The following is a 26,621-nucleotide window of genomic DNA, read 5'->3' on the forward strand; positions in this document are numbered from 1 at the left end:
CTTTCCAGATTTGAGCTGAAGGTGAGTTACATACAGGTACAGTAGATATGTCCCTATTCAAGGGGGTTTGTAATATCTCTTTTACTTAGCGATATTATGAGTGTGCATTAATAGTAATTAGGTCCCATTGCATAAGTGTGGATGAAAAGCGAGGAAAGACAGGAGATGTTGGAGAGAATGTGTATCATACCAGTCAGTCTTTATTTAAAATGTAAATAAAGCAAAGAAGTAGTGGAAAATTGGACCTTAAACAACCTATGGAGTCAAATAAGGTTATTAGGTTTCAGTGGATCTGGGTGTCGTCGTCGATATACACTGAAACCTTCTGCTCAGTGTGCTGCTGCGGCTAGGAAACGAATAGAATATTGGGGTATTATTAGGAAAGGTATGGAAAAACAGGTGTGAGATGTTATAATCCGTTGTATCGCTCCATGGTGTGACCGCACCTTGAGTATTGTGTTCAATTCTGGTCGCCGCATCTCAAGAAAAATATAGTAGAATTGGAAAAGCTGCAGAGAAGGGCGACTAAAATGATAGCGGGGATGGGACGACTTCCCCTATGAACAAAGACTAAGGAGGCTAGGCTTTCAGCTTGGAGAAGAGACGGCTGAGGGGAGACATGATAGAGGTATATAAAATAATGAGTGGAGTTGAACAGGTGGATGTGAAGCGTCTGTTCACGCTTTCCAAAAATACTAGGACTAGGGGGCATGCAATGAAACTACAGTGTAGTAAATTTAAAACAAATCGGAGAAAGGTTTTCTTCACCCAATGCTAATTAAACTCTGGAATTCGTTGCCGGAGAACGTGGTGAAGGCGGTTAGCTTAGCAGATTTAAAAAGGGGTTAGACGGTTTCCTAAGGACAAGTCCATAAACCACTACTAAATGGGAAAAATCCACAATTCCAGGAATAACATGTATAGAATGTGTGTACATTTGGGAAGCTTGCCAGGTGCCCTTGGCCTTGGTTGGCCGCTGTCATGGACAGGATGCTGGGCTCGATGGACACTTGGTCTTTCCCAGTTGTGGCATTACTTATGTACTTACGTAACCCAAATACCTATGAGAAGAGTAACAGCCAGGTATCTATGGAGTCAAATAAGGGTTATTAGGTTTCTCATAGGGCATCCCATCACAAACCACAACCCTAAAATTCCCACATTATTTTAAAGTTCCAATTTTTCTACTATTTCTTTGCATTTATTTAATTGAACTGTGGACTCCAGTTTATTTAAAACGTGAAATTTTTACATGCTTATTTGAATACTTATGTTTTTATTATGGGTTTTATATTATGTATTCACATATTACATACATATATTTATATTTTTGCTTATTGTCGTATGTTCTTTTTGTAGTACTGCTGACTCCTGAAGCAGGCCTAGTGCTGAAACTTGGCCATATTGAGTCTTCTGTGCCACAAATTGACTGCATTTGGCTTCATAGACTTTTGTGTCATAGACTGCATGTTTTTATTTTTTAATTTAAGTTTTAATGGTTTTTTATTCAGGGTGAAAAGAACAATACAGCAAACTGCTGAACAGTAGTACAAAATGATATAAGAATGGACAAAGCACCATAATACATGAGAAATAAAAGGAACTTATGATCCCAATTTATGAACAACCCGCTACCACCTATTTCCGTTACCTTTATCCATTCATAATACAACTATGATGGCCCATTTGTCCTGGACTCTTATGACTCCAGGCCATCTTATATGGCATGAATATAGGTAGGTTTTCCCTAACTTCCCACCCCAGCCCCTTCCCCCTCCCAGGGCAGAGGACCCCAAGACAGCTGACTACATGACTGAATGGAGTGATATACAGTCTCTCATCTGTTGTCCTTTCCTCGCTTTTCATCCATGTTTTGTCCATTGTGGGGGACCATATCTTTCTTTTGTTTGTCTACCCATTGCATAAGTGGCCTCTGCGGTAAAAATAATACTTGTTAACATACACTCAAGTAGTGCCATTGAAGCAGTGGAGAGTTAAGTGACTTGCCAAAAGTCACAAGGTTGTCAGTGTAAGAATGGGGATGGGAACTCTGGCTTCCTTGTTCTTGGTCTGCTGCTTGACCATTAGGCTATTTCTGCCACGTACATCAGGCTCATTTGTTTAGGCACTGGCACTCCTTGATGCATCAGTGTGCTAATGGTTAGTGCAGTGGACTTTGATCCTGGGGGAACTGGGTTCAATTCCCGCTGCTGCGCCTTACGTCAGCAGGGGCTAAGATCCTGGGGAACTAGGTATCAATTCCCTCTGCAGCTCCATGTGACCCTGGGACAAGTCACTTAGTCCTCCATTACCCAGGTACAACTATACTTGATTGTGAGCCCTATCAGGGACAGTGCAGGTACCTGTATAGTATATGTAAACTGCCTCGATTAGAGATTGGTTATATCAAATTGATAGAAACTTAAACCTATTGGTGTTGGACCAATAAGACACATAGACATTGCTGTATTGTGGCATTCGAGGCCTTGCCGACCTCGGATCAGATTGATATATTGACAGTAGTGCCCTGTGAGGCCTTGAGAGCAAACAAGATACTTTTTGATGTCTAATAAACTATCCTGTGATCAGTACAGTAAGAAAGCTATACAAAATAAGATTTTAAGCCCTCATTGGGAATGAGGGGAGGAAGCACCTTTTGTTTCAAAGAGAAATTCTATGGGTTCCCCAGCAGTAGAGAGCATGGCAGCACTTAATGGAATGAGTTTTTGTTTTTTTTTTCTTTCTTTCAGGCTAGCTCTGGCCTGCAGATCACAGTGTAACATCCTTGCTACAGGTCCTTCTCTGCTTCCTGAATACTAGACTCAGTAATAGAAATAATCTTACTTGGCTAGGGATGGAGTCCTGCCAACCCTCTCCCTAGGATCCCTCTGCAGATACCTGTTTGAGACTGCATCCTTTTAAAGCACACAGTCTGCTTTGACCATTGGTTTTTCCCAGGGGTTACATTGCTTCTCTCTTTATCCCAGCTTAAAATGAACCTACCTGTTACAATGATATTCAAGGACATAAGGTTTGCAGGAACATCTATAATCTCTGTATTTCACCTTTACAATTTTAAAAATGTAAAAAAAAAAACCTTAGTGTTTTTGTTTTTCTTTTTATTTTGTCTTAACATTAGGTGGACATTAACAAAGACAGATTGATTACCATGGAAGAGTTTCTGAAAGCTACACAAAAAAGAGAATTTTTGGAACCAGACAGCTGGGAGGTGATGTCCTCGGATTCTTAGCGTGCTTCTGCATGTTTTCTGGACATTATGTAGAAGGGCTAACTAGATATACAGTGCCTTCTGCTCATGGGTCGGAGTTGGAGCAGCTGCAGCTGCATTAAGGGGTGTCTCTGCTTTATGTGCATAAGGATATATTGTTGTCCAAGAAGTTTTCAGTATCACCTTTATACTGATGACTCCCTGATCTACCTCTCCACACCAGAAATGTCAGCCGGAATCCAGGCCCAAGTATCAGCCTGCCTGTCTGACATTGCTGCCTGGATGTCTCACCGCCATCTGAAACTAAACATGAACAAGACTTAGCTTCTTATCTTTCCCCCCTAAACCAACCTCTCCTCTTCCCCCATTCTCTATCTCTGTGGATAACATTCTCACCTTCCCTGTCTCATCAGCTCATAACCTTGGGGTCATCTCTCTCTCTTTCTCTGCACATATTCAACAGACTTCTAAAACCTGTTGTTTCTTTCTCTATAATATCACCAAAATTTCTCTTTTCCTTTCTGAGCACACTACCAAAACATTTACCTGCACTCTTATCATCTCATTCTTAGACTACTGCAACTTGCTTCTCACAGGTCTCCCATTAAGCCATCTCTCTCCCCTTCAATCTGTTCAGAATTCTGCTGCACAGTTTATGTTCCACCACTGTTGCTATGGTATTAACCCTTTTCTCAAGTCACTTCATTGGCTCCCTATCCATTTCCACATACAGTTCAAACTCCTCTTATTGACTTGCAGCTCCTCAGTACCTCTCCATTCTTATCTCTCTCTACACTCCTCCCCAGGAACTCTGTTCATTAGGTAAATCTCTCTTATCTGTACCATTCTCTTCCATTTATAACTCCAGACTCCGTTTCTTTTATCTTGCTGCACCATATGCCTGGAATAGACTTCCTGAACCAGTAAGTCAAGCTCCATCTCTGGCCTTTTGATACTGCTTTTAACTCCTAACCCCTATTCACTTGTTCAGTATCCATGTCTGTTTTATCATTCCCACCTTAGTAATTCCCTTATCCCTTATTTGTCCTGATTAGATTGTAGCTCTGTCGAGTAGGGACTGTCCTCTTCATGTTCAAGTGTACAGCGCTGTGTACATCTAGTAGCACTATAGAAATGATTAGTAGTAGGAGATGGAAATTTTCAAGAAGACCATGACTTCAGTTTTAGAGACGTCTGTAAGAACCATGTGATGTAATAAAACCATGGTGAACATTTGAAGATGGAGTTATCAATTTGTGTGATCTTTAGCTTATTCAAAGGAAATAGTATCACAGCTGAAAAAATTAAAGCAGCATTTCCCCAAATTCCATTTATGGCACCAAGTGATCGGTGCAAAAATTTGTGTGTGGAAAATTGCTTATTGGGCCAATCATTAACAAATTGGTGCAGTTGCTAGTGTTAACAAGCACTCAGTTGACACCAGTTAGGAGTTACACACGGATCTCTGATGTTTACGTTTCTTCCATCCGTGTCTAACTGATCTCGTGCAGATCTCAAAAGGGGGTATGGCGGTGGGAGGAGCATGGACAGGTCAGAGGCATCCTGAAAAGTTGCATGCAGTGTTATGAAATTCCAGGGATGCACACTCAACTTGCGCACCAGGATTTACATCTGGTTTCATCTGGATTTACACCTGGCACAAGTCCTTGCACCCAAAGTTGAGCGCAGGAATTGGTGCTACACCTGTTCTATAAAAGCACTCAACTTGGAGCGCCTTCATAGCGCTGAGCACCAATTTTTTCCCAGCACCTAATTTTCAGTTCTATTTACTGAATCTGGCCCTTTCCCCCAGATTCTTTATAGTGCACCTACAGATCTGCACCGAAATCCAAGCATATTCTGTAACCACATTCGTAACTTAATTGGCTTAACAAGCCAATCAGTGTTGATAACAAATCTTAACAAGCAATAATGAGCACTAATTGATTGCCAATTAAGATTTATGCCTACAAGTCACTAAGCGTATTCTGTAACGCAATGTGGCCAACTTCTAATGTGTGCAGGCAAAAAGGGGCGTGGTTATGGGCATAAATGGACGCATGTAGTTTTAGGCACTGGGATAACAACTAAGCGTATTCTATATAACGAGCCTAAATCTAGGCGCCACTTATAGAATAGTGGGCATTGTTTTCTGCATGGAATTTTTAGGTGCCATATATAGAATCTCCCCCTTTATGTCTAGCTTTTGGTTTTTAATAATTGTAATGTCTGAGGAGGACAAATTGTCAGATTTCCATGGGTAAAAAAGCATTTTATCTGTAAAAATCATCTGTATGCAGATATAAGTACATGCAGTCCTCCACTATGTGCATACTTTTCCCTGCATTGTAATAGAGGTGTTCCTGGGGTGGGATTTCGTCCCAGAGAAAAAACATGCACATAATTTTGTTTCTTCAAAACATTTTGCATGGTTCTAGTCAGAACAATTGCACACAAAAAAAAGGTCCAGGTGGCTGTGACACTTTTTCTTTAGCAGTTTTTAAAATGTACCTATGTTATTTCACTTTGAAAATCTGAGCAAAGACCAAAGGTAAAAAGTACCCACAACTTTATAGCAACGTGGGCAGTGTAAAAATCACCACCAACCCAGAATTGAAAGGAGCTGCTTCGGTCTTCCCTGTGATGTGTTTACGCCTCCTCTGCTGCAATTTCCTGTTCCACGTGGGCAGTACACGTCACAGGGAAGACCGAGGCAGATCCTTTGAATTGCTGCGATGCCCCTGCCGGCAGCGATTGAGGAAGGTTATTAAGCTCCATCAGACCGTTACCGCGGGGAAGGGAGGGAGAGAAGAAAGCTGCTGGCAGTCTGGGTCAGTAGGTGGAGAGTTGGTGGGTCCTCTTGTGGAGGTCATGTTTGCTGTTGGGAAAACGTAGCCTCCCTAAGCCTCTTATACGGGTTACCTGTGGTCTGAGAAGTTCCTTTATAGGTTGTAAGATGGCATAGTCGACATATTAATGTGCAAGGCATTCCATATGCTAACAACTTTGCCTGTGGGATGTTCACGTTCTTTTTAAATTATTTTGCAGACCTTGGATCAACAGCAGCTTTTCACCGAGGAGGAGCTGAAGGAATTTGAAAATCATATAGCTGTTCAGGAAAGTGAATTGCAGAAAAGAGCACTAGAACTTCAAAAGCAGAAGGAAGAATTAGAGAGACAACATGACCAGCTTCAGGTTCAGAAACAGGAACTCCAGCAGGTATTGTGTGAAATCTTTGCTTTTGCTTTTCATCTGAGACATAGGGTTAGTTGGCAGCACTGGTTATGCTAGCCAAATTGTTGGATCTGTTTTTTCCCTCTTTGGATGGTAGCTACGGGGCTCATTTTCAAAGCACTTAGACTTACAAACTTCCATAGGTTATTATGAGGGGCATTTTCGATATGACGTCTAAGTCCAACTTTGAACATTTTGCTAAAAACATCCAGAATTCAAGTGGGGAATATATCCATTTTCAAAATGGAAAAACGTCTATCTTTTTTTTTTTTTTTAATGGCTATTTGGTAGATGTTTTTGTGCTCTGTGCATTTATCTTTTTGGTCTCGTTTTGAAAAAATGTCCAAGTGAAAAACACACAAAATCAAGCCATCGGGATGTAGGAGGAGCCAGCATTCTTAGTAGACTAGCCACACAAACATCCCAGGAGAGTAATGGGGCACCTTGGGGGGTACTGCAGTGGACTTCAAATAAATGTTCCCAGGTACATGTCTCACTGTTGATGTCTTAACTTGACTGCTGAGCCCCACCAAAACCCTCTACCCCCAACTTACACCACTACAGTAGCACTTATGGGCAAAGGAGGCACCTATATTTATTTATTGCATCTGTATCCCACATTTTCCCACCTCTTTGCAGGCTCAATGTGGCTTACAATACATCATGTCGGTGGTAATTGTTGCATTCTCGAGGGCCTTGGCATTCTGTCAGATCCTCGAGGCAGGACTGGAGTTCGTGAGCCCTTGGGCCATTGCCAAGGAGCGGCAGCGGCAGGCAAGACCACTTCAGGACTGGAAACACAGAAGAGCAGTACTGGAACTCTGGACTGGAGTAGTACAAGGCAGGCAACTAGAACAGACGAAACAGGAACAGCTTCACCTGCACTTAGCCACCGTTCCTCCGGAGTTGAGCTCCGAAGTGCAGGTGGCCGGCAGGACTTGCAGGATAAGGCAGGAACTGAAGATCCAGAGGACCCACCCTGGGTCTGAGATACACGAGGGTGACAGGGCACGGAACTAGACTCAGACAGTGTGCTGCTGCACCACTGCACAGGGATAACAGGCTAGAAGCCCACAGAGAATAATAAACACAGAAAGGCTGAAAGCCTGCAGGTCATAGAGATACACCCAGACAGGGCACGGAACTAGACTCAGACAGTGTGCTGCTGCACCACTGCACAGGGATAACAGGCTAGAAGCCCACAGAGAATAATAAACACAGAAAGGCTGAAAGCCTGCAGGTCATAGAGATACACCCAGAAAGGCTGGAAACCCCCAGGCCACAGTAATACACCCAGAAGGCCTGGAAGCCCACAGGTAAAAGGGATATACGCAGATAGACTGGAGGCCCTCAGAGCAATGGGCACAGAAGGGCTGGAAGCCCACAGGGCAATAGACACAGAAGGGCTGAAAGCCCACAGGGCAATAATACCCTGAACCAGAAGGCAAGGCCCACAGGTGATAGTAACTCGCAAAGCAGAAGGGCTAGAAGCCCACAAGAAAAGACAAGGAAAGCTAACTGTGCAAACAGCACACTAACCTCGGGACCTAAGGCACTGCGGAGGCATTGGCAAGGCAAAGGCTGCAGTCTCTAAGTGCTTAATAAAGCCCTTCAACACCAAAGGCACAGCTGCAGCCATCTCTAAGCAACTACGGAGGCTGTTCAGGCACAAACCACAGAGCAGGCAGAAAGCACAGTGAAACACAGAGAGGCTTCCCACACCCAGGTGTAGTGTAGTGAAGCAAATAGAGTCATGCTGGAAGCAGCCAGCACACACAGAGAGAGCTAACCCAGGCAACACCCACAGGTGCAGTATAGTGAGGCAATTAGTGCCATGCTGCTGGATGCAGCCAGCACAGAGAGCCAGAGCTAGCTCAGAAAGGACAGACAGAAGAAACAAGAGCCAGCTAGGAAGCTGACCCCCAGGAATAAGGTAAGTCTAAGGGTGGTCACGGCCACAGACGTGACAGTAATACATTAGAAAATAGACATTTAGTGTCACAGAAGGGTCTTGGGTAACATGATAGTGGCTTACAATATATCATGAATGGTGGAAATACATTAGAAATTAGACTATTAGTGTTACAGAACATAAGTACATAAGTAATGCCATACTGGGAAAAGACGAAGGGTCCATCGAGCCCAGCATCCTGTCCACGACAGCGGCCAATCCTGGCCAAGGGCACCTGGCAAGTTTCCCAAACGTACAAACATTCTATACGTGTTATTCCTGGAATTGTGGATTTTTCCCCAAGTCCATTTAGTAGCGGTTTATGGACTTGTCCTTTAGGAAACCGTCCAACCCCTTTTTAAACTCTGCTAAGCTAACCGCCTTCACCACTTTCTCCTGCAACGAATTCCAGAGTTTAATTATACGTTGGGTGAAGAAACATTTTCTCCGATTTGTTTTAAATTTACTACACTGTAGTTTCATCGCATGCCCCCCTAGTCCTAGTATTTTGGAAAGCGTGAACAGACGCTTCACATCCACCTGTTCCACTCCACTCATTATTTTATATGCCTCTATCATGTCTCCCCTCAGCCGTCTCTTCTCCAAGCTGAATAGCCCTAGCCTCCTTAATCTTTCTTCATAGGGAAGTCGTCCCATCCCCGCTATCCATTTTAGTCGCCCTTCTCTGCACCTTTTCCAATTCTACTGTATCTTTCTTGAGATGCGGGCGACCAGAATTGAACACAATACTCAAGGTGCGGTCGCACCATGGAGCGATACAACGGCATTATAACATCCTCACACCTGTTTTCCATACCTTTCCTAATAATACCCAACATTCTATTCGCTTTCCTAGCCGCAGCAGCACACTGAGCAGAAGGTTTCAGTGTATTATCGACGACGACACCCAGATCCCTTTCCTGGTCCGTAACTCCTAACGTGGAACCTTGCATGACGTAGCTATAATTTGGGTTCTTTTTTCCCACATGCATCACCTTGTACTTGCTCACATTAAACGTCATCTGCCATTTCCATATCATCAAGCTGATCAATCCATAGACTGGTGGGTTGTGTCCATCTACCAGCAGGTGGAGATAGAGAGCAAACTTTTGCCTCCCTATATGTGGTCATGTGCTGCCGGAAACTCCTCAGTATGTTCTCTATCTCAGCAGGTGGTGGTCACACACAGCAGCAGCTCTGGCTAGGCCTCCAAGCCTAATCCTTAGGTTTTGTTGAGGCCTGGGGTTGAGGGCTCTTTTGAGCAAGTGCAAACCTGGTGGTGCCAGGTCCCTCCTTTTCTCCCCCCTCCCGCTGGCTTCCGTTTAAAAAAAAAAAAAAAAAAATTTTTAAACGTCTTTAAAGGCGTTTAATTCGACGTTTCTTTAAACGTTCATTGCAGCTACTCACTGGGACACCAGTTCGTTACAGCTCGGAGCGGCAAGCAGGTAATTTTACCTTTTTATAGCGGGCAGGGGGTTCCCCGATTCTTCTCCTCGTGGCAATGGCGTCGGAGGGCGAGGGCGCAAAGGGTCGCTCCCCGGATCGCTGGAGCGCTTCTAGAGGGGATGCGGGGGTTTTACAACCTGATTCGCCCTTGATGGGTGACAGTTTAGTGACCGATGAATGTCCCGGTCGTTCCTCCGGCGTGGCGGTTTTTCCCCGCATAAACGCCCATCCCCCGCTCCTCGCCTCCGCCATCTTGGCCGGCCACGCGGCTCGGACGGCTTCTTCGGCGGCCGCCCTTGAGGTTGAGACATTAATGCCATGAACGCCCTTAATTTGGGCGACGGCACAAAAGCGGCTAAAGTTAAGCGCCGTTCTTCCCGCGCGGCTCCTTCACGGAGTTTCGCGCCGGACGCCATTTTGGAATGCGCAGCATGTCTCTCCCCCGCTATTGCGAGCGCCCGGTTGAGAGTGCGTCTAGGGCTGTTGCCCAGGCTGCGGAAGTGCAACGGTCTGGGGGGTTTCTCCCCCGAGTTTGTTTTGCTGCTGCATCAGGCTTTCCTCATGCAAACGCTGCCCCTGCTCCTCTCTCTGATAAAGAGGTTGAGGTTCCCGGAGGTAAACGCCCTCGGGTTGATTTCCAGGCCTTGGAGGACTTTTGTCCCCTCCGATGTAGATGAGGGCAGCGTGTCTGAGGTCCTCCAACGATCCTTTGCGGATTCCTTGGAGGAGATACAGTAGATCCCGCTCGGATGGAGCGGATGACCCCTCTGCAAGCGCGGCTTTTTAGCCCAGAGGATTTGCCCAACCTGTTGGTTACAGGCCATGGACACTTTGAAGATTTCCTCTCCGGAGGACGTCTCGCCCTCAGCCCCTGTTGGCTCTGCCATTATGCTGGGGACGAAGCGCCCGCCTAGAACCTTCCACGTGCATGATGCCATGCACACCTTAATTGCGGCTCAATGGGATGTCCCGGAAACGAGCCTTAAAGTGGCTAGGGCTATGTCCCGCCTCTATCCTTTGGCTGTGAGTGAACGTGAAGGCCTATCTGTGGCCTACCGTGGATTCTTTAATCACTGCGGTGACTAAGAAAACGGCGTTGCCGGTGGAAGGTGGCACGGCCCTAAAGGACGCCCAAGACAGAAGATTGGAGGCGGCCTTAAGGTCGTCCCTTTGAGGCAGCTGCCTTTAAGTTTGCAGGCCTCAGTTTGCGGCTCCTATGTGGCCAGGGCGTGCCGGACTATGGTGCAGCGGGCTTCCCCCCTCGGATCATTCCTTGAGGTCTGATTGGCCGGCCCTGGAATCGGGCTTAGCCTATTTGGCAGACTTTGCTGTATGATGTCTGGAAGCCTCAGCTAAAGGCATGGCTCAACAGTCTCTGCGCGGCGGTGGCTTTGGCTGAAACATTGGTCTGCTGACCACGCTTCTTAAATCCCGCCTGGCTAGATTGCCTTTTAAGGCAAGCTGCCTTGGGGTCGAGCTGGACAAAATCGTGACCGATCTCGGCACGTCTAAGGGCAAGAAATTACCAGAGGTCAGGGCTCGGGTTAGTAACTCGCCCGATACCTCCAGAGGACGGTTTGCAGGAAGCCCATCGTACCGCCCGGGCAAGTCGGGTGTCCTCTGCCCCCTCTTCCTTCAAGAGGAATTTCTCCCCCAAGCAGCATTCCTTTCGCAGAGACCGCCGTCCGGAGGTGCTCCTCCGGTCCTCCCCCAGGGTCTCGTACCCAATGACGGGGCCTTGGTCCACGCCCCAGTGCAAATTGGAGGACGGCTGTCCTCGTTTTCTGGCGAGTGGACCACTATAACTTCAGATGCGTGGGTGCTGGAAGTCATCAGAGACGCTACAAGCTAGAGTTTCTGCCAACCCTTAAGAGACGGGGTTTGTACTCTCTCCTGCAAGTCTCCGGTCAAGCTTGTGGTAGTGCAGCAGACCTTGGACACCTGATCCGCCTGGGTGCGGTCGTTCAACGGGGGCCAAACAAATCAGTTTGGCAAGGGACGTTACTCCATTTACTTTGTGGTTCCAAGAAAGGAGGTTATGTCCGGCTCTCCTTCTCGACCTCAAAGGGGTCAATCGGGCCTGGAAAGTGAGGCACTTTCGCATGGAACTCTCCGCTCTGTTATAGCGGCAGTGAAGGCAGGAGAGTTCTGGGCTTCCTTGGACATCAAGGAAGCGTACCTGCATATTCCCCATCTGGCCTCCTCTCCAACGCTTTCTGCGTTTTACAGTCCTGAGACGACACTTCAGTTCAGAGCGGCCTCCCTTTCGGGTTGGCTACTGCTCCGCGCGACCTTTTCCAAGTATGGGGGTCATAGCGGCCTTCCTGCTAAAGGAAGAGTACAAGTCCATCCTTATCTGGACGACTGGTTGATCCGAGCCCCCTCTTATGCAGAGTGCGGCAAAGCTATGGACCGGGGTAGTTGCTCTTTTGAGCTCCCTGGGATGGATCATCAACTGGAAGAAGAGCCAGCTGCGCCCGACTCAGTCCCTGGTGTATCTGGGGAGTTCGATTCGACACCCAAGTGGGCAGAGTGTTCCTGCCAGACAATCGGATTGTCAAGCTTCAGGCTCAGGTGGGACTAGTTCCTAGTAGCCTCTCCTATTCGGGCTTGGGACTACGTGCAGCTGTTGGGCTCTATGACGGCCACGATGGAAGTAGTGCCCTGGGCCAGGGCTCATATGAGGACCACTACAGCTATCTCTGCTGCTGCGCTGGACTTCCGATGTCGGAGGATTATGCTGTGCGCCTTCCCTGTGACCCAGCAGTGCGCAAGGCGCTGAGCTGGTGGACGCAGACAGACAAGTTGTCTGCAGGATTGCCTCTGGTGACCCCGGAGTGGATTGTCGTCACGACAGACGCCTCTTTGATGGGCTGGGGAGCCCACTGCTTGGGAAGGACAGCGCAGGGGCTCTAGTCTCCTGCAGAGGCAAGTGGTCTATCAACCTCCTGGAACTCAGAGCCATTCGGTTGGTGTTATTGGAGTTTCTCCCGGTACTGGTGTTGAAGCCTGTACGGGTCCTGTCGGACAATGCCACGGCTGTGGCCTATATCAACCGCCAGGGAGGTACCAAGAGCGCCCCTCTAGCCAGGAGGCTATGTGTCTTTGCCAGTGGGCGGAAGCGAACCTGGAGCAGCTTTCAGCGGCCCACATTGCCGGAGTCATGAATGTCAAGGCGGACTTTCTCAGTCGCCATACCTTGGAGCCCGGAGAGTGGCAACTATCTGCTCAGGCGTTCTTGGACATCACGAAGCGCTGGGGCCAGCCGAGCCTAGATCTGATGGCGTCATCGGCCAATGGCCAAGTGCCGCGCTTTTTCAGCAGAGGACGGAACCCTCGATCCCTGGGAGTAGATGCTCTTCTCCAACAGTGGCCGACACAAGAGCTCCTCTATGTGTTCCCGCCCTGGCCCATGTTGGGCAGGGTGCTAGACCGGGTGGCAAAGCATCCCGGCAGGGTAATCCTGGTGGGTCCGGAGTGGCCCAGACGTCCCTGGTATGCGGACTTGTTCAGGCTCTCAGTCGACGATCCTCTGCGGCTGTCAGTGGAGCAGGGCCTGTTACATCAGGGTCCCGTGGTGATGGAGGATCCCTCTCCCTTTGGTCTTACGGCCTGGCTATTGAGCGGCAGCGTCTGAGGAAGAAGGGCTTCTCAGACAAGGTCATCGCCACTATGCTGAGAGCGAGGAAGCGCTCTACTTCTACTGCTTACGCCAGGGTTTGGCGTATCTTTGCAGCATGGTGTGAAGCAGGCTCACTTTCTCCCTTCACTGCTCCAATTTCTTCAGTGTTGGCGTTCCTGCAAGAAGGTCTGGAGAAAGGCCTGTCGCTCAGTTCCCTTAAAGTCCAGGTAGCGGCTCTGGCTTGCTTCAGGGGCCGCCTGAAGGGTGCTTCCCTGGCTTCGCAGCCAGATGTGGGGCGCTTTCTCAAGGGAGTTAATCACCTGCGCCCTCCTCTGCACTCAGTGGTGCCTGCGTGGAATCTCAACCTGGTGCTAAGAGCATTGCAGAAGCCGCCTTTGGAACCCTTGTCGAGGGCATCTCTGAAAGACCTGACGTTGAAAGCAGTCTTTTTGGTGGCTATCACTTCAGCCAGAAGAGTTTCCGAGCTCCAGGCGCTCTCATGTCGAGAGCCTTTTCTGCAGTTCACTGAGGCAGGAGTGACTATTCGCACAGTGCCTGCCTTCCTGCCCAAGATTGGTTCTCGCTTCCATGTGAATCAGCAGCTCTGTCTCCCTTCCTTTCGTAGGGAGGACTACCCAGAGGAGTACTCCGCTCTTGAATATCTGGATGTGAGACGAGTCATCATCAGATACTTGGAAGTGACCAATGATTTCCGGAAATCGGATCATCTGTTTGTCCTGTTTGCAGGTCCTCGTAAGGGTCTGCAGGCTGCTAAGCCTACAGTGGCAAGATGGGTCAAGGAAGCCATTGCAGCGGCTTATGTGGCCGCGGGGAAGGTGCCGCCTATCCAGCTGAAGGCTCACTCCACGAGAGCTCAGGCGGCCTCGATGGCAGAGGCCGGATCCGTCTCCTTGGAAGAGATATGCAAGGCGGCAACGTGGGCTTCGGCTCATACATTCTCCAAGCATTACCGTTTGACTGTGGCTGCACGGGCGGAGGCCCGGTTTGGAGCTTCAGTGTTGAGGTCAGGGATTTCTATGTCCCGCCCTGGGTGAGTACTGCTTCGGTACATCCCACCAGTCTATGGATTGATCAGCTTGATGATATGGAAGGTAAAATTATGTATAATCATACCTGATAATTTTCTTTCCATTAATCATAGCTGATCAATCCATAGCCCCTCCCAGATATCTGTACTGTTTATATTCTGGTTGAATTTTAGGTTCAAGTTTAGCCTTCAGTTACTTCAGGAGGACTTCGTGTTCAAGTTCTTCTTTCACTTGGATTCTTCAAGAGTTGAGACGAGTTTGTGTTACAGTGAGCTGCTGCATTCCTCTCCCCTCCGTTTTACGGGGCTGGATTGAGACATAAATTCTGCCGGCACTCCCTCCCGCTTCGTGCGGCTGTAGGGCAGCTTTGTACCCCTCCCGCTTCGGCGGTGTTAGGGTCAGTCAGCTCCTCCCGCGGTTGCGGTTGCAGGATAAGCCAGATCCCCCCGCATCGGCGGGTGTGGTGTCCCTCCCCCGCTCCGCGGGGATGAGCTGGACGGATTCCCCTCCCCCACTTGTGTGGGGATGAGCTGGGTTAATTCCCCTCCCCCGTTTCGGCGGTGGTGAGCTGGGCAGAGTGTCCCTTCGTGGGTGTAATTCTCTAAGTGCTGAGTCCTGCGGATGGAGCTTTGATATCGACATACTGAGGAGTTTCCGGCAGCACATGACCACATATAGGGAGGCAAAAGTTTGCTCTCTATCTCCACCTGCTGGTAGATGGACACAACCCACCAGTCTATGGATTCATCAGCTATGATTAATGGAAAGAAAATTATCAGGTATGATTATACATAATTTTACCTTAGCCGCCCAGTCTCGTAAGGTCCTCTTGTAATTTTTCACAATCCTGTCGCGATTTAACAACTTTGAATAACTTTGTGTCATCAGCAAATTTAATTACCTCGCTAGTTACTCCCATCTCTAAATCATTTATAACTATATTAAAAAGCAGCGGTCCTAGCACAGACCCCTGAGGAACCCCACTAACTACCCTTCTCCATTGTGAATACTGCCCATTTAACCCCACTCTCTGTTTCCTATCCTTCAACCAGTTTTTAATCCACAATAGGACATTTCCTCCTATCCCATGACCCTCCAATTTCCTCTGTAGACTTTCATGAGGTACTTTGTCAAACGCCTTTTGGAAATCCAGATACACAATATCAACCGGCTCCCCTTTGTCCACATGTTTGTTTACTCCTTCAAAGAATTGAAGTAAATTGGTCAGGCAAGATTTCCCCACACAAAAGCCGTGCTGACTCAGTCTCAGTAATCCATGTCCTCGGATGTGCTCTGTAATTTTGGTTTTAATAATAGCCTCTACCATTTTCCCCGGCACTGACGTCAGACTCGCCGGTCTATAATTTCCCGGATCTCCCCTGGAACCTTTTTTAAAAATCGGTGTTACATTGGCCACCCTCCAATCTTCCGGTACCACGCTCGATTTTAAGGATAAGTTGCAAATCACTAGCAGTAGTTCCGCAAGCTCATTTTTCAGTTCTATCAGTACTCTAGGATGAATACCATCTGGTCCAGGAGATTTGCTACTCTTCAGTTTGCTGAACTGCCCCATTACGTCCTCCAGGTTTACCATGAAGTCAGTAAGTTTCTCCGACTCATCCGCTTGAAATAACATTTCCGACACCGGTATCCCACCCAAATCTTCCTCGGTGAAGACCGAAGCAAAGAATTCATTCAGTCTCTCCGCTAAATTGTTGTCTTCCTTGATCGCCCCTTTTACCCCTCGGTCATCCAGCGGCCCAACCGATTCTTTTGCTGGCTTCCTGCTTTTAATATACCGAAAAAATTTTTACTATGTTTTTTTGCCTCTAATGCTGTCTTTTTTTTTCGTAATCCCTCTTGGCCTTCTTTATCTGCGCCTTGCATTTGCATTGACACTCCTTATGCTGCTTCTTGTTATTTTCAGACGGTTCCTTCTTCCATTTTCTGAAGGCGTTTCTTTTAGCCCTTATAGCTTCCTTCACCTCAATTTTCAACCAGGCCGGCTGTCTTTTGGAGTTCCATCTTTCTTTTCTAATTCGCGGAATATGTATGGCCTGGGCCTCCAGGATGGTATTTTTGAACAGCGTCCACGCCTGTTGTACAGTTTTTACTCTCTCAGTTGCCCCCCTAAGTTTTTTTTTTTTACCGTTCATCTCATTTTATCATAGTCTCCTTTTTTAAAGTTAAACGCTAACGTATTTGACTTTCTGTGTACAGTTACTTCAAGGTCGATATCAAAACTGATCATATTATGATCACTGTTATCAAGCGGCCCCAGTACCAGATTATGCGCTCCACTAAGGACCAAGTCTAGAATTTTTCCTTCTCTCGTCGGTTCCTGCACCAGCTGCTCCATAAATCTGTCCTTGATTTCATCAAGGAATTGTACCTCTGTAGCGTGTCCCGATGTTACATTTACCCAGTCTATATTTGGATAATTGAAGTCACCCATTATTGTCACATTGCCCATTTTGTTCGCGTCTCTGATTTCTTTTATCATTTCTGCGTCTACCTGCTCGTCCTGACGAGGCGGATGGTAGTACACTCCTATCACCATTTTTTTCCCTTTTATACATGGAATTTCAACCCACAATGATTCAAAGGTGTCACTTGTGTCCTGCTGAATTTGTAATATATCTGAGTCAAGGCTCTCGTTAATATACAATGCTACCCCTTCACCAGTCCGGTACACCCTATCACTACGATATACTTTGTACCCCGGTATGACAGTGTCCCACTGGTTATCCTCCTTCCACCAGGTCTCAGTAATGCCTATTAAATCCAATTTTTCATTTAGTGCAATATATTCCAACTCTCCCATCTTATTTCTTAGACTCCTAGCATTTGCATATAGACATTTCAGAGTATGTTTGTTGTTCCTATTTGCATGATGATTAGTACCTGACACTATTGATTTGCCATCTTTTCTCTGATCTTTAGTTGTATTTAAGGGCACCTGGCCTACAGTCTGTTGTGCAACCTCACTATCCAGAAACCCTATCTTCCCTGTTTGTGAGGTATCTTTGCAAGATACCTTATCCCGAACCATGCACTTTTGAGCGACTGTTGGCCTTCCCCCCCATTTCTAGCCTAAAAGCTGCTCTATCTCCTTTTTAAATGCCGACGCCAGCAGCCTGGTCCCACCCTGGTTAAGGTGGAGCCCATCCTTTCGGAATAAGCTCCCACTTCCCCAGAATGTTGCCCAGTTCCTAACAAATCTAAAACCCTCCTCCCTGCACCATCGTCTCATCCACGCATTGAGACTCCGGAGCTCTGCCTGTCTCTTGGGCCCTGCGCTTGGAACAGGTAGCATTTCAGAAAATGCTACCCTAGAGGATCTGGATTTGAGCTGTCTACCTAAGAGCCTAAATTTGGCTTCCAGAACCTCTCTCCCACATTTTCCTATGTCATTGGTACCCACATATACCAAGACAGCGGACTCCTCCCCAGCACTATCTAGAATCCTATCTAGGTGACGTGTGAGGTCCGCCACCTTCGCACCAGGCAGGCAAGTCACCAAGCGATCCTCACGTCCACCAGCCACCCAGCTATCTATATGCCTAATGATCGAATCACCAACTACAACAGCTGTCTTAACCTTTCCCTCCCGGGCAGCACTTGGAGACATATCCTCGGTGCGAGAGGATAGTACATCCCCTGGTGGGCAGGTCCTGGCTACAGGAGTACTTCCTACGTCACCAGGGTGATGCTCTCCTTCTAGGAGACCGCCCTCCTCCAAGGTAGCACAAGGGCTACTAGACTGGAGGTGGGACTTCTCTACAACATCCCTGTAGGTCTCCTCTATGTACCTCTCTGTTTCCCTCAGCTCCACCAAGTCTGCTACTCTAGCCGAATCTTGGGTAACATGATAATGATAAAGCATGATAGTAATAAAGCAAGTAGGTATTGTAGAGCAATTCTTAACTTAAGTGGAGGAAAGGTGTTTTGTTCATATTTGTTGATCTTTGTGGTATGCTTTATTAAAGAGATGGGTTTTCAGTAATTTGAGGAAGTTGGTTAGTTTGTAGATCATTTTTAGGTTGCGCGGCAGTGCGTTCCATAACTTTGTACTTAAGTAGGTAAAGTTTGATGCATGCATTAGTTTCTATTTTAGACCTTTGCAGTTGGGGAAGTGCAGGTTAAGGAATGTGCGAGATGATCTTTTTGCATTCCTGGGTGGTAAGTCTATCAGGTCTGACATGTAGGCTGGTTCCTCTCCGTGAATGATTTTGTGAACTAGAGAGCATATTTTGAATGTGATGCGTTCTTTGAGTGGGAGCCAGTGTAGTTTTTCTCGTAGGGGTTTAGCACTTTAATATTTTGTTTTACCGAATATGAGTCTAGCTGCAGTGTTCTGGGCTGTCTGAAGTTTTTTTATTATTTGCTCTTTACAGCCGGCGAAGATTGCATTGCAGTAATCTAGATGACTGAGCACCATTGATTGTACCAGGTTGCGGAAAACAGTTCTTGGGAAGAAAGGTCTCTTTTTAGTTTCCACATTGAGTAGAACATCTTCTTGGTTGTGTTTCTCACGTGGTTCTCCAGTGTTAGGTGTCGATCTATGGTAACTCCAAGAATTTGTAAGGTGTCCGAAATTGGAAGGTTCAGATTTGGTGTGTTAATGGTGGTGAATTTGTTCGTGTTGTGTTGAGAGGTAAGTATTAGGCATTGGGTTTTTTCTGCATTAAGTTTCAGTTGAAATGCATCCGCCCATGAATGCATGATATGGAGACTTTGGTTGATGTTGTTGGAAATTTCCTTTAAATCTTGTTTGAATGGAAATATAAATCGTTACGTCGTCTGCGTATATGTATGGGTTGAGGTTTTGGTTTGATAATAGTTTGGCCAATGGTATCATCATTAAGTTGAATAGAGTCGGCGAGAGGGGGGAACCCTGTGGGACTCCGCATTCAGGAGTCCAAGTGGCTGAAGTAGTCGTGTTAGATGTCACTTGGTAAGATCGTGTGGTTAGGAATCCCTTGAACCAGTTGAGTACGTTACCTCCAGTTCCGAAGTACTCAAGGTTATGTAGTAGTATTCCATGATTGACCATGTCGAAGGCGTTTGACATGTCAAATTGTAGTAGTCATATGTTTGTTCCAGTTGCAATCATTTGTTTAAATTTGGTCATGAGTGTAACTAGTACTGTTTCAGTGCTGTGGTTAGCCCGAAATCCTGACTGTGTGGTATAGTGGGTTGCTGGTGAGTTTTGGAGGGCTCGCAGTTTCCAACACAAGTGTAACAGGTAGGGGGCGGTATGGCCTGAGTCCACATGTCTGTAGTGCACTGGATCCACCAACAGACTACTCTAGGGACCTGCATGCTACGCTAATGGACCTGATTATAACATCTGAGGCTGGCATAGAGGCTGGTAAGTAATGTTTTTAATCACATTTTTGGGAGGTGAGAGGGGGTTATTAACCATTGGGGGAGTAAGGGGAGGTCATCCCTGATTCCCTCCAGTGGTAATCTGGTCATTAGGGCACTTTTTTGTGGCTTATTCGTTAAGAAAACAGGTCTAGACCAAAATGTCCACCTTTTAGCCCTGGATGTTTTTGTTTTCTTTTATTATGGCAGAAAAACGTCCAAGTGTTATGAATACCCAGATCCCACCCTTAACACACCCCTGACATGCCCCCTTGTGATTTGATTGCACTTCTGATGGACTTCATAGAAAAACATCTAAAAATTGGTTTTGAAAATACCAATTTGGATTTTATTTTAGAAAAACGTCCAAAGGTAGATTTATGACACTTTTTTGGACGATTTTCTCTTTTGAAAATGAACGCCTGTGTAACTTTGTAAGTCTAAGTACATTTCTGTTTTTAGATGGTTTCCTTCCCCCATGTGTACTCTTCAGTTATTAATGCTATGATCATACCTTACATTGAGCCAATGGAGCTTTTGTCATATGAGCATGGTCAAATAGGGGAAAAAAATCCAAACTCTTTAAGCTTGAATATCTCTGCAGGAATGAAATATCAAATCCCTACAAAAGAGAGAGCTTAGTGAGATCTGCCAGGTAACTGAGCTTGTTTTCTTGATGCTCTTGCAGCACAAAGACCTCAGGGAGTAAAGAAATGGGTAAATTTACTAAGTTACACAGTTAGATTTTGTGAGATCTTGAGAGGAGACCTAGGAGAGTTCTTAGTTGCCAAATCCATATTTTTTCTGATTCCCAGGCTGTACAACATTTGGAACAAAAGAAATTACAGCAACATGTTCCACCATCAGGACCAGCTGGGGAACTGAAATTCCAGCCACGTATGTAAAAGATCTCGTTTTCAATATTTCTGAAGTGTGCACAAGATTTCCATAATTTTATCAAGTTGTTAAAATGGTGTAATTTAACATTTGTGGATATTACTAACCAGATTATCCCAGCCTTCCTTGTCATCAGCAGCAGATAAACGCATTAACTGATGGGTTATGTCCGCCTACCAGCAGGTGGAGATAGAGAACACTGAAAAACCATAGTGCTCTATGGACGGCTAGCTCCATCTGCCTTCAGTATTTCTCTATCTCCCAGCAGGTGTGGACGTAGCTTGATCAGCTCCTGGAAAAAATTCTGCCTGGGGTGGCTTCTGTGCTTTTGCCAGTTGAAGCTGGGGTGTTGTGGCTGGTGGTGCCCACTTTGAAGGCATATAGGTTCGCCCTTTCCCTACCTTGCCTGTCCCCCTGCCTACCGGTGTACCTCTGTTGCTGCTTGCCTCCAACTTTCCTCACAGCGTTAAAAAAAAAAAAAAAAAAAGGAGTACGCATTGGTTCTGCGTAGCTATTCTGAGGCTATTTTCCATGTGCAACTTGACTGGAGCTCGTTTGACTTGGTCTTTTGAGGTGAAAGTGGTGCCCAGCTCCTCCGGGGAGGTCCTGCGGACGCCGTTCCGATCGGGGTAAGTTTTGGCGCGAAGCCGCCATTTTACTTATATAATTCCGTCCGGTCGGACGATGGCTGCTGAAGCAGTTAAACACTGCTCCCGTTGTGGTAAACGTAGATCAGCACGGGGCTCTGTAAAATGTGCTCTTTAGACGCTAGAGCTGGTAAAAGCATGGCGAGCGATGATTCTTCCCGCTCAATGGAGCTGGCAGTGGGCGCCATTTTGGAAGCGCCGCATGCCTCAACCCTCGCTGTTGCGGAGGAGTCTGAGTGCAGGGGGACGCCTCGGTTAGAGGCTACCAGAGGAGCTCCTGTTCCCGTTTCTCCTGATTCGGAGACGGAGGGTCAGTGTGAATTTTTCTCCCCAGAGTTTGTGCTTTTAATGCATAAAGCTTTCATGCTGAAAAGAGCTCTGCCGTAAGTGTCTGACACTGCGCTGCTACCTGGTTTTCCCCCGGGTGTTGATGGCCCTGGGGCTGGCTGATTCCCCCAAGTGCTGGAAGGACGCAAAACATAGACGGGTAAATTCCCCGTCGGAGAGTGGCACACTTCCCTTCCCCCCCCCCCCCCCCCCCGTGGTTGGGCGGTTTGTATTCTGAGGGTTCTGGCAGGGCCTCATGGTCTGAAGAGCCAGAGGAAAGTGCCAGTTTGCCACTGGATCTGGATGATCCCAAGCTGCAGGCCCTCTCAATTGATGATCCTGTCAAGGGCGAGGCCTCCTCTGGTAATCCGACGATGGCAAGTACTAAGAAGCTTGCTCGAGCCTTTCCTGTGCATGACTCCATCCAAGAGCATATTTCAGCTCAATGGTCTGAACCCGAATGGCTTTTGAAAGTGGCCAGGGCTATGGGTCAGCTTTACCGTCTAAGTGAGTAGCTCTTGGCCCCTTTGGGGATACCTAAAGTTGGACGCCTTGGTCACGGCGGTGACTAAGAGGACCACCCTCCCCGTAGAGGGAAGGGTTGCCCTGAAAGACATACAGGACCGGTGGCTTGAATCCGCATTGAAACAGTCTTTTGAAATCTTGGGTTTTGCCTTTCTTGGCCTATGCTGCCCGGGCCTGCCTTTCTTGGTTACAACAGGCAGTGGAACAGCCCGCGGATGGTGCGGAGTCCCTCGCTAAGGTTGCACCGCGGATGGAGTCGGTCCTGTCATTTTTGACTGACGCCCTCTAAGATCTGGTCAGAGCTTCGGCTAAGCAGATGTCTGTGGTGGTTGCGGCCCGCCGCCTTCTATGGCTACAGCATTGGGCGGCTGACATGACCTCTAAGCACAGGCTGGGGAAGCTTCCCTTTCGGGGCCACCTGTTATTTGGAGAGGAGCTGGCGAAGATTGTGAAAGTCCTGGGGGACTCTAAGCCCCAGCACTTACCTGAGGATAGGCCGAGGCCTTCTTCCAAAGGTTCTGTGTGGCCCTCCTTTTCCAGACCTCGCTTCCGTGAAGCTCGCAGGTATCGCCCGGGGCGCTCTGCTGAGGTTTCTCAACGTGCCCGTTTTCAGCAGAGGAACTCCTTTCGCTCAGACAAACAGTCCGCAGCGGCCGGTTCAAGGCCTGGAGTTCAGGGGCAGCCCCCCCAATGACAGGGCACCGGTCCATTCCTCGATTCATGCAGTAGGAGGACGTCTTTCCCTCTTTCTCGAGGAATGGACCAAGATTACCTCTGATCAGTGGGTCCTGGACCTGATCAGAACTGTTTCCTAAAATCTGCTTGTATACTACTCCTTTGTTTTTATCATCATGCTGACCAAGATCATGCAATACTAAATGTTTATATTACTAACATTCTTCCACTACTCATGATGTATTGTAAGCCACTTTGAGCCTGCAAAGAGGTGGGATAAGGTGAGATACAAATGCAACAAATAAATAAATAAAATAAGGTTACCGATTGGAATTCAGCGCCCTGGTGAGAGACATGTTTGTGGAGTCAAACGGGCGGCGGTAGAGGAGACCTTGGAGCGGTGATCCCCGTGCCTCCCGCCGAACGCGGCTGCAGTCGCTACTCCATTTACTTTGTGGTGCCTCGGAAAGGCGGGTCTTTCCGACTGATCCTTGACTTAAGGTAAGTCAACGAGGCACGAAGAGTGCGACATTTTCGCATGGAAACCCTGCATTCCGTCATTGCGGTGGTACAGCCAGGAGAACATCTCACGTCTCTGGACCTAAAAGAAGCTTACTTGCACATTCCTATTTGGCCCCCGCATCAACGGTTTCTCCGGTTTGCGGTGTTGGGAAAACATTTCCAGTTTCGGGTCTTGCCTTTTGGCCTCGCCACAGCTCCCCGCACCTTTTCCAAGGTTATGGTGGTAGTAGCTGCTTTTCTCAGGCGACAGGGTATCCGTGTTCACCCGTACCTCGATGACTGGCTCATCAGAGCGGATTCGACAGACGAAAGTCGTCTGGCCACAGCCAGAGTGGTCTCAGTACTTCAGTCTCTGGGCTGGGTCGTCAGTATACCCAAAAGTCACCTGACCCCCTCTCAGTCTCTCGAATATTTGGGGATCCAGTTCGACACGACCTCGGGGACTGTCTTTCTACCCGACCAAAGGCATTGCAAGCTTCAGAATCAGGTCCGTCTGCTCCTGGACTTTGTCCAGCTGCTGGGGTCGATGACGGCCACTTTGGTGGTAGTGCCATGGGTGAGAACGCACTTGAGACCTCTGCAGATTGCCCTGCTTCAACGATGGTGTCCCATGTCCCAGGAATATCAACGCAGACTCACGTGGCTCCCTGCGGCCCGGCTCAGTATGGAGTGGTGGCTCTCTGACAGCATGCTGCAGTGAGGAATGCCGCTGGCGCTTCCCTCTTGGTGCTTGGTGATAACCGATGACAGCCTGGTCGGCTGGGGAGCACATTGCAAGGGAAGCTATGCCCAGGGCCTGTGGACACCCGCGGAATTAAGGTGGTCCATCAGTCGCTTGGAACTGAGAGCGATATTCCAGGCTCTTCTGGCCTTTCATAAGTCTCTGGAGGGGCTGGCTGTCAGAGTTCTGTTGGACAATACGACAGCTGTGGCCTACATAAATCGACAGGGCGGCACTCAGTGCAGAGCACTGGCCGCGGAGGCCGCTTATATTTGCCACTGGGGTGAGCTACACCTGCAGCTTCTGTCAGCAGCTCACATAGCAGGTCAGAGAAACGTGCAAGCCGATTTTCTAAGCAGGCATCAAATCGGCTCAGCAGAGTGGGAACTGGCAGACGAAGTGTTTCTTCAGATCTGTGACAAATGGGGAATGCCCGTAGTGGTCTAATGGTGTCAAGCGCAAATGCCAAAGTCCCGTGCTTTTTCAGCAGACGGAGAGATCCTCGCTCGGCAGGGTTGGATGCTTTGGCTCAACCCTGGCCTTCGGGCCTCCTTGGCCCTTGATAGGGTGAGTCCTCCTGCGAGTTCGGCTACATCAAGGAGTGGTGATTCTCATTGCCCCGGATTGGCCTAGGCGGCTGTGGTACGTGGACCTCCGGCGGATGCTGGTGGAGGCCCCTCTTCCTTTGCCTCTGGTACCGAACCTGTTGATGCAGGGCCCGGTGACCATGGAGGATCCCTGCCGCTTTGGTCTTACGGCATGGCTCTTGAGAGGGCGCAATTGAGAGATAAAGGCTATTCTAACAAAGTCATCTCCACTCTCTTGTAGGCCCGCGAGCGGTCCACTTCCGTTGCTTATGCTCGGATCTGGCGCCAGTTTGAGGTGTGGTGTGTTTCACACCCACGAGGGCTACAGTCTCACCGATACTGGAGTTTTTGCAGGATAGTTTACAAAAAGGTCTCTGGCCTTTCCCTGGCCGCTCATCTGGACGTTGCCCAATTTCTCAGAGGGGCACTCCGGCTCCGCCCGCCAGTGCAGCTGCCGTCTCTGGCTTGGAACCTGGGGCTGGTGTTGAAGGCTCTCCAGTGTTTGCCCTTCGAGCCGCTGAGGCGAACTTCAGAGAAGGGTGTGACTCTAAAGACAAGTCTTTTTGGTGGCCATAACCTCGGCGAGACGTGTGTCTGAGCTCTAGGCTCTGTCCTGTCGAGACTCTTTTCTGCAATTCTCGGAGTCCAGAGTTACAGTACGTACTGTGCCTTCCTTCCTGCCTAAGGTGGTTTCAGCGTTTCACCTAAACCAACCCATTTATCTGCCCTCCTTTACTAGGGAGGAGTTTCCGGAATCTTTTGGGCACTTACATCTTCTGGATGTTCGCAGGGCTCTCTTGCAGTATCCAAATGTTAAATGACTTCAGGACCTCTGATCACCTTTTTGTCCTGTTGTCAGGTCCTTGAAGAGGGTCTCCGGCGTCTAAGGCCACTATAGCCCGTTGGCTCAAGGAAATCATTTTTTCTGCGTATCTGCTGACAGGGCGGTCTCCGCCTGACGCATTTAAAGTGCATTCCACGAGGGCGATTTCCTCTTCATGGGCCGAAACAGGAGCACTCTCTCTTCAGGAGTTCTGTAGTGCGGCTACTTGGGCTTCTAAGTTCTCCTTTGTCTGGCATTACAGGCTGGATGTTGCAGCAAAGCGGGACGCAAGTGCTTGCTCGGGGAGGGACATATTCCCACCCTAACTAGGGAGTGCATTTAGAATGAATCTGGACAGTTCTGCATGAAGGAAACCCTTCCCTCATTAATCAATACCTTCTCTGTGAAAAAGTAATAATAATAATAATTTTAAAAAGCACGTGCATTTTTATAATATACCACTGCATTCCACAAAGCAAAAGGAGCAAGTTCCCACATGCCATCTTTTTTCTTTTGATGTAGGCACATGTTAAGACTGGGTAGTGAGCCCTTGTGCCATGACTGAGCACGGTGGATGAAAAGCAGCGCCGCACTCGGTCAGGCAGCCGGACAACCCCTAGCTTCACCTAGGAAGCAACCACTGTTCCCCAGGAGTTGAGCTCCCAGGTGCAGGTGGCCACCAGGACTTCGTAATCTGGACGGGGTTGGGCAGCCACTGACCTGGCTAGTGGTAAGAGCGGGCGTAACTTGACGGGAGTCAGGTACAGTTCAGAGATTAAGGCAGGCAGCACTACAGTGGGAAATTAGGTACAGTCCAAGGGTCAAAGGCAGCAACACAGCGGGTAATCAGGTACGGTCCAAAGGTCAAGGTAGGCAGCAACACAGCGGGTAGTCAGGAATGGTCCAAATGTCAAGGCAGGCAGCAACATAGCGGGTAATCAAGTCAAGTCCAAAGGTCAAGGCAGGCAGCAACACAGCGGGTAGTCAGGAAAGGTC

General features: G+C 48.0%; 1 protein-coding gene across 2 annotated transcripts in view; it reads left to right on the plus strand.

The window, feature by feature from the left end:
- The window catches only part of NUCB2 (nucleobindin 2), a 243,995-nt gene that overhangs the window by 210,725 nt on the left and 6,649 nt on the right, over positions 1-26,621 (plus strand). The window contains exons 9-11 of one of the 2 annotated variants that reach the window (XR_003941930.1): positions 3,140-3,229; positions 6,278-6,448; positions 20,717-20,798. Coding sequence is in view for 1 of the 2 variants with exons in the window: in XM_030201064.1 (XP_030056924.1) it covers positions 3,140-3,229; positions 6,278-6,448; positions 20,717-20,806 (351 nt within the window). In the remaining variant the exon portion in view is untranslated. Of the gene's footprint in view, positions 1-3,139; positions 3,230-6,277; positions 6,449-20,716; positions 20,807-26,621 lie in introns of those variants that run through there. The other variant, XM_030201064.1, reaches the window with a different exon arrangement.

The sequence above is a fragment of the Microcaecilia unicolor genome, chromosome 4 (genome assembly GCF_901765095.1).
Source record: "Microcaecilia unicolor chromosome 4, aMicUni1.1, whole genome shotgun sequence".
In the NCBI taxonomy this organism is placed as follows: Eukaryota; Metazoa; Chordata; class Amphibia; order Gymnophiona; family Siphonopidae; genus Microcaecilia; species Microcaecilia unicolor.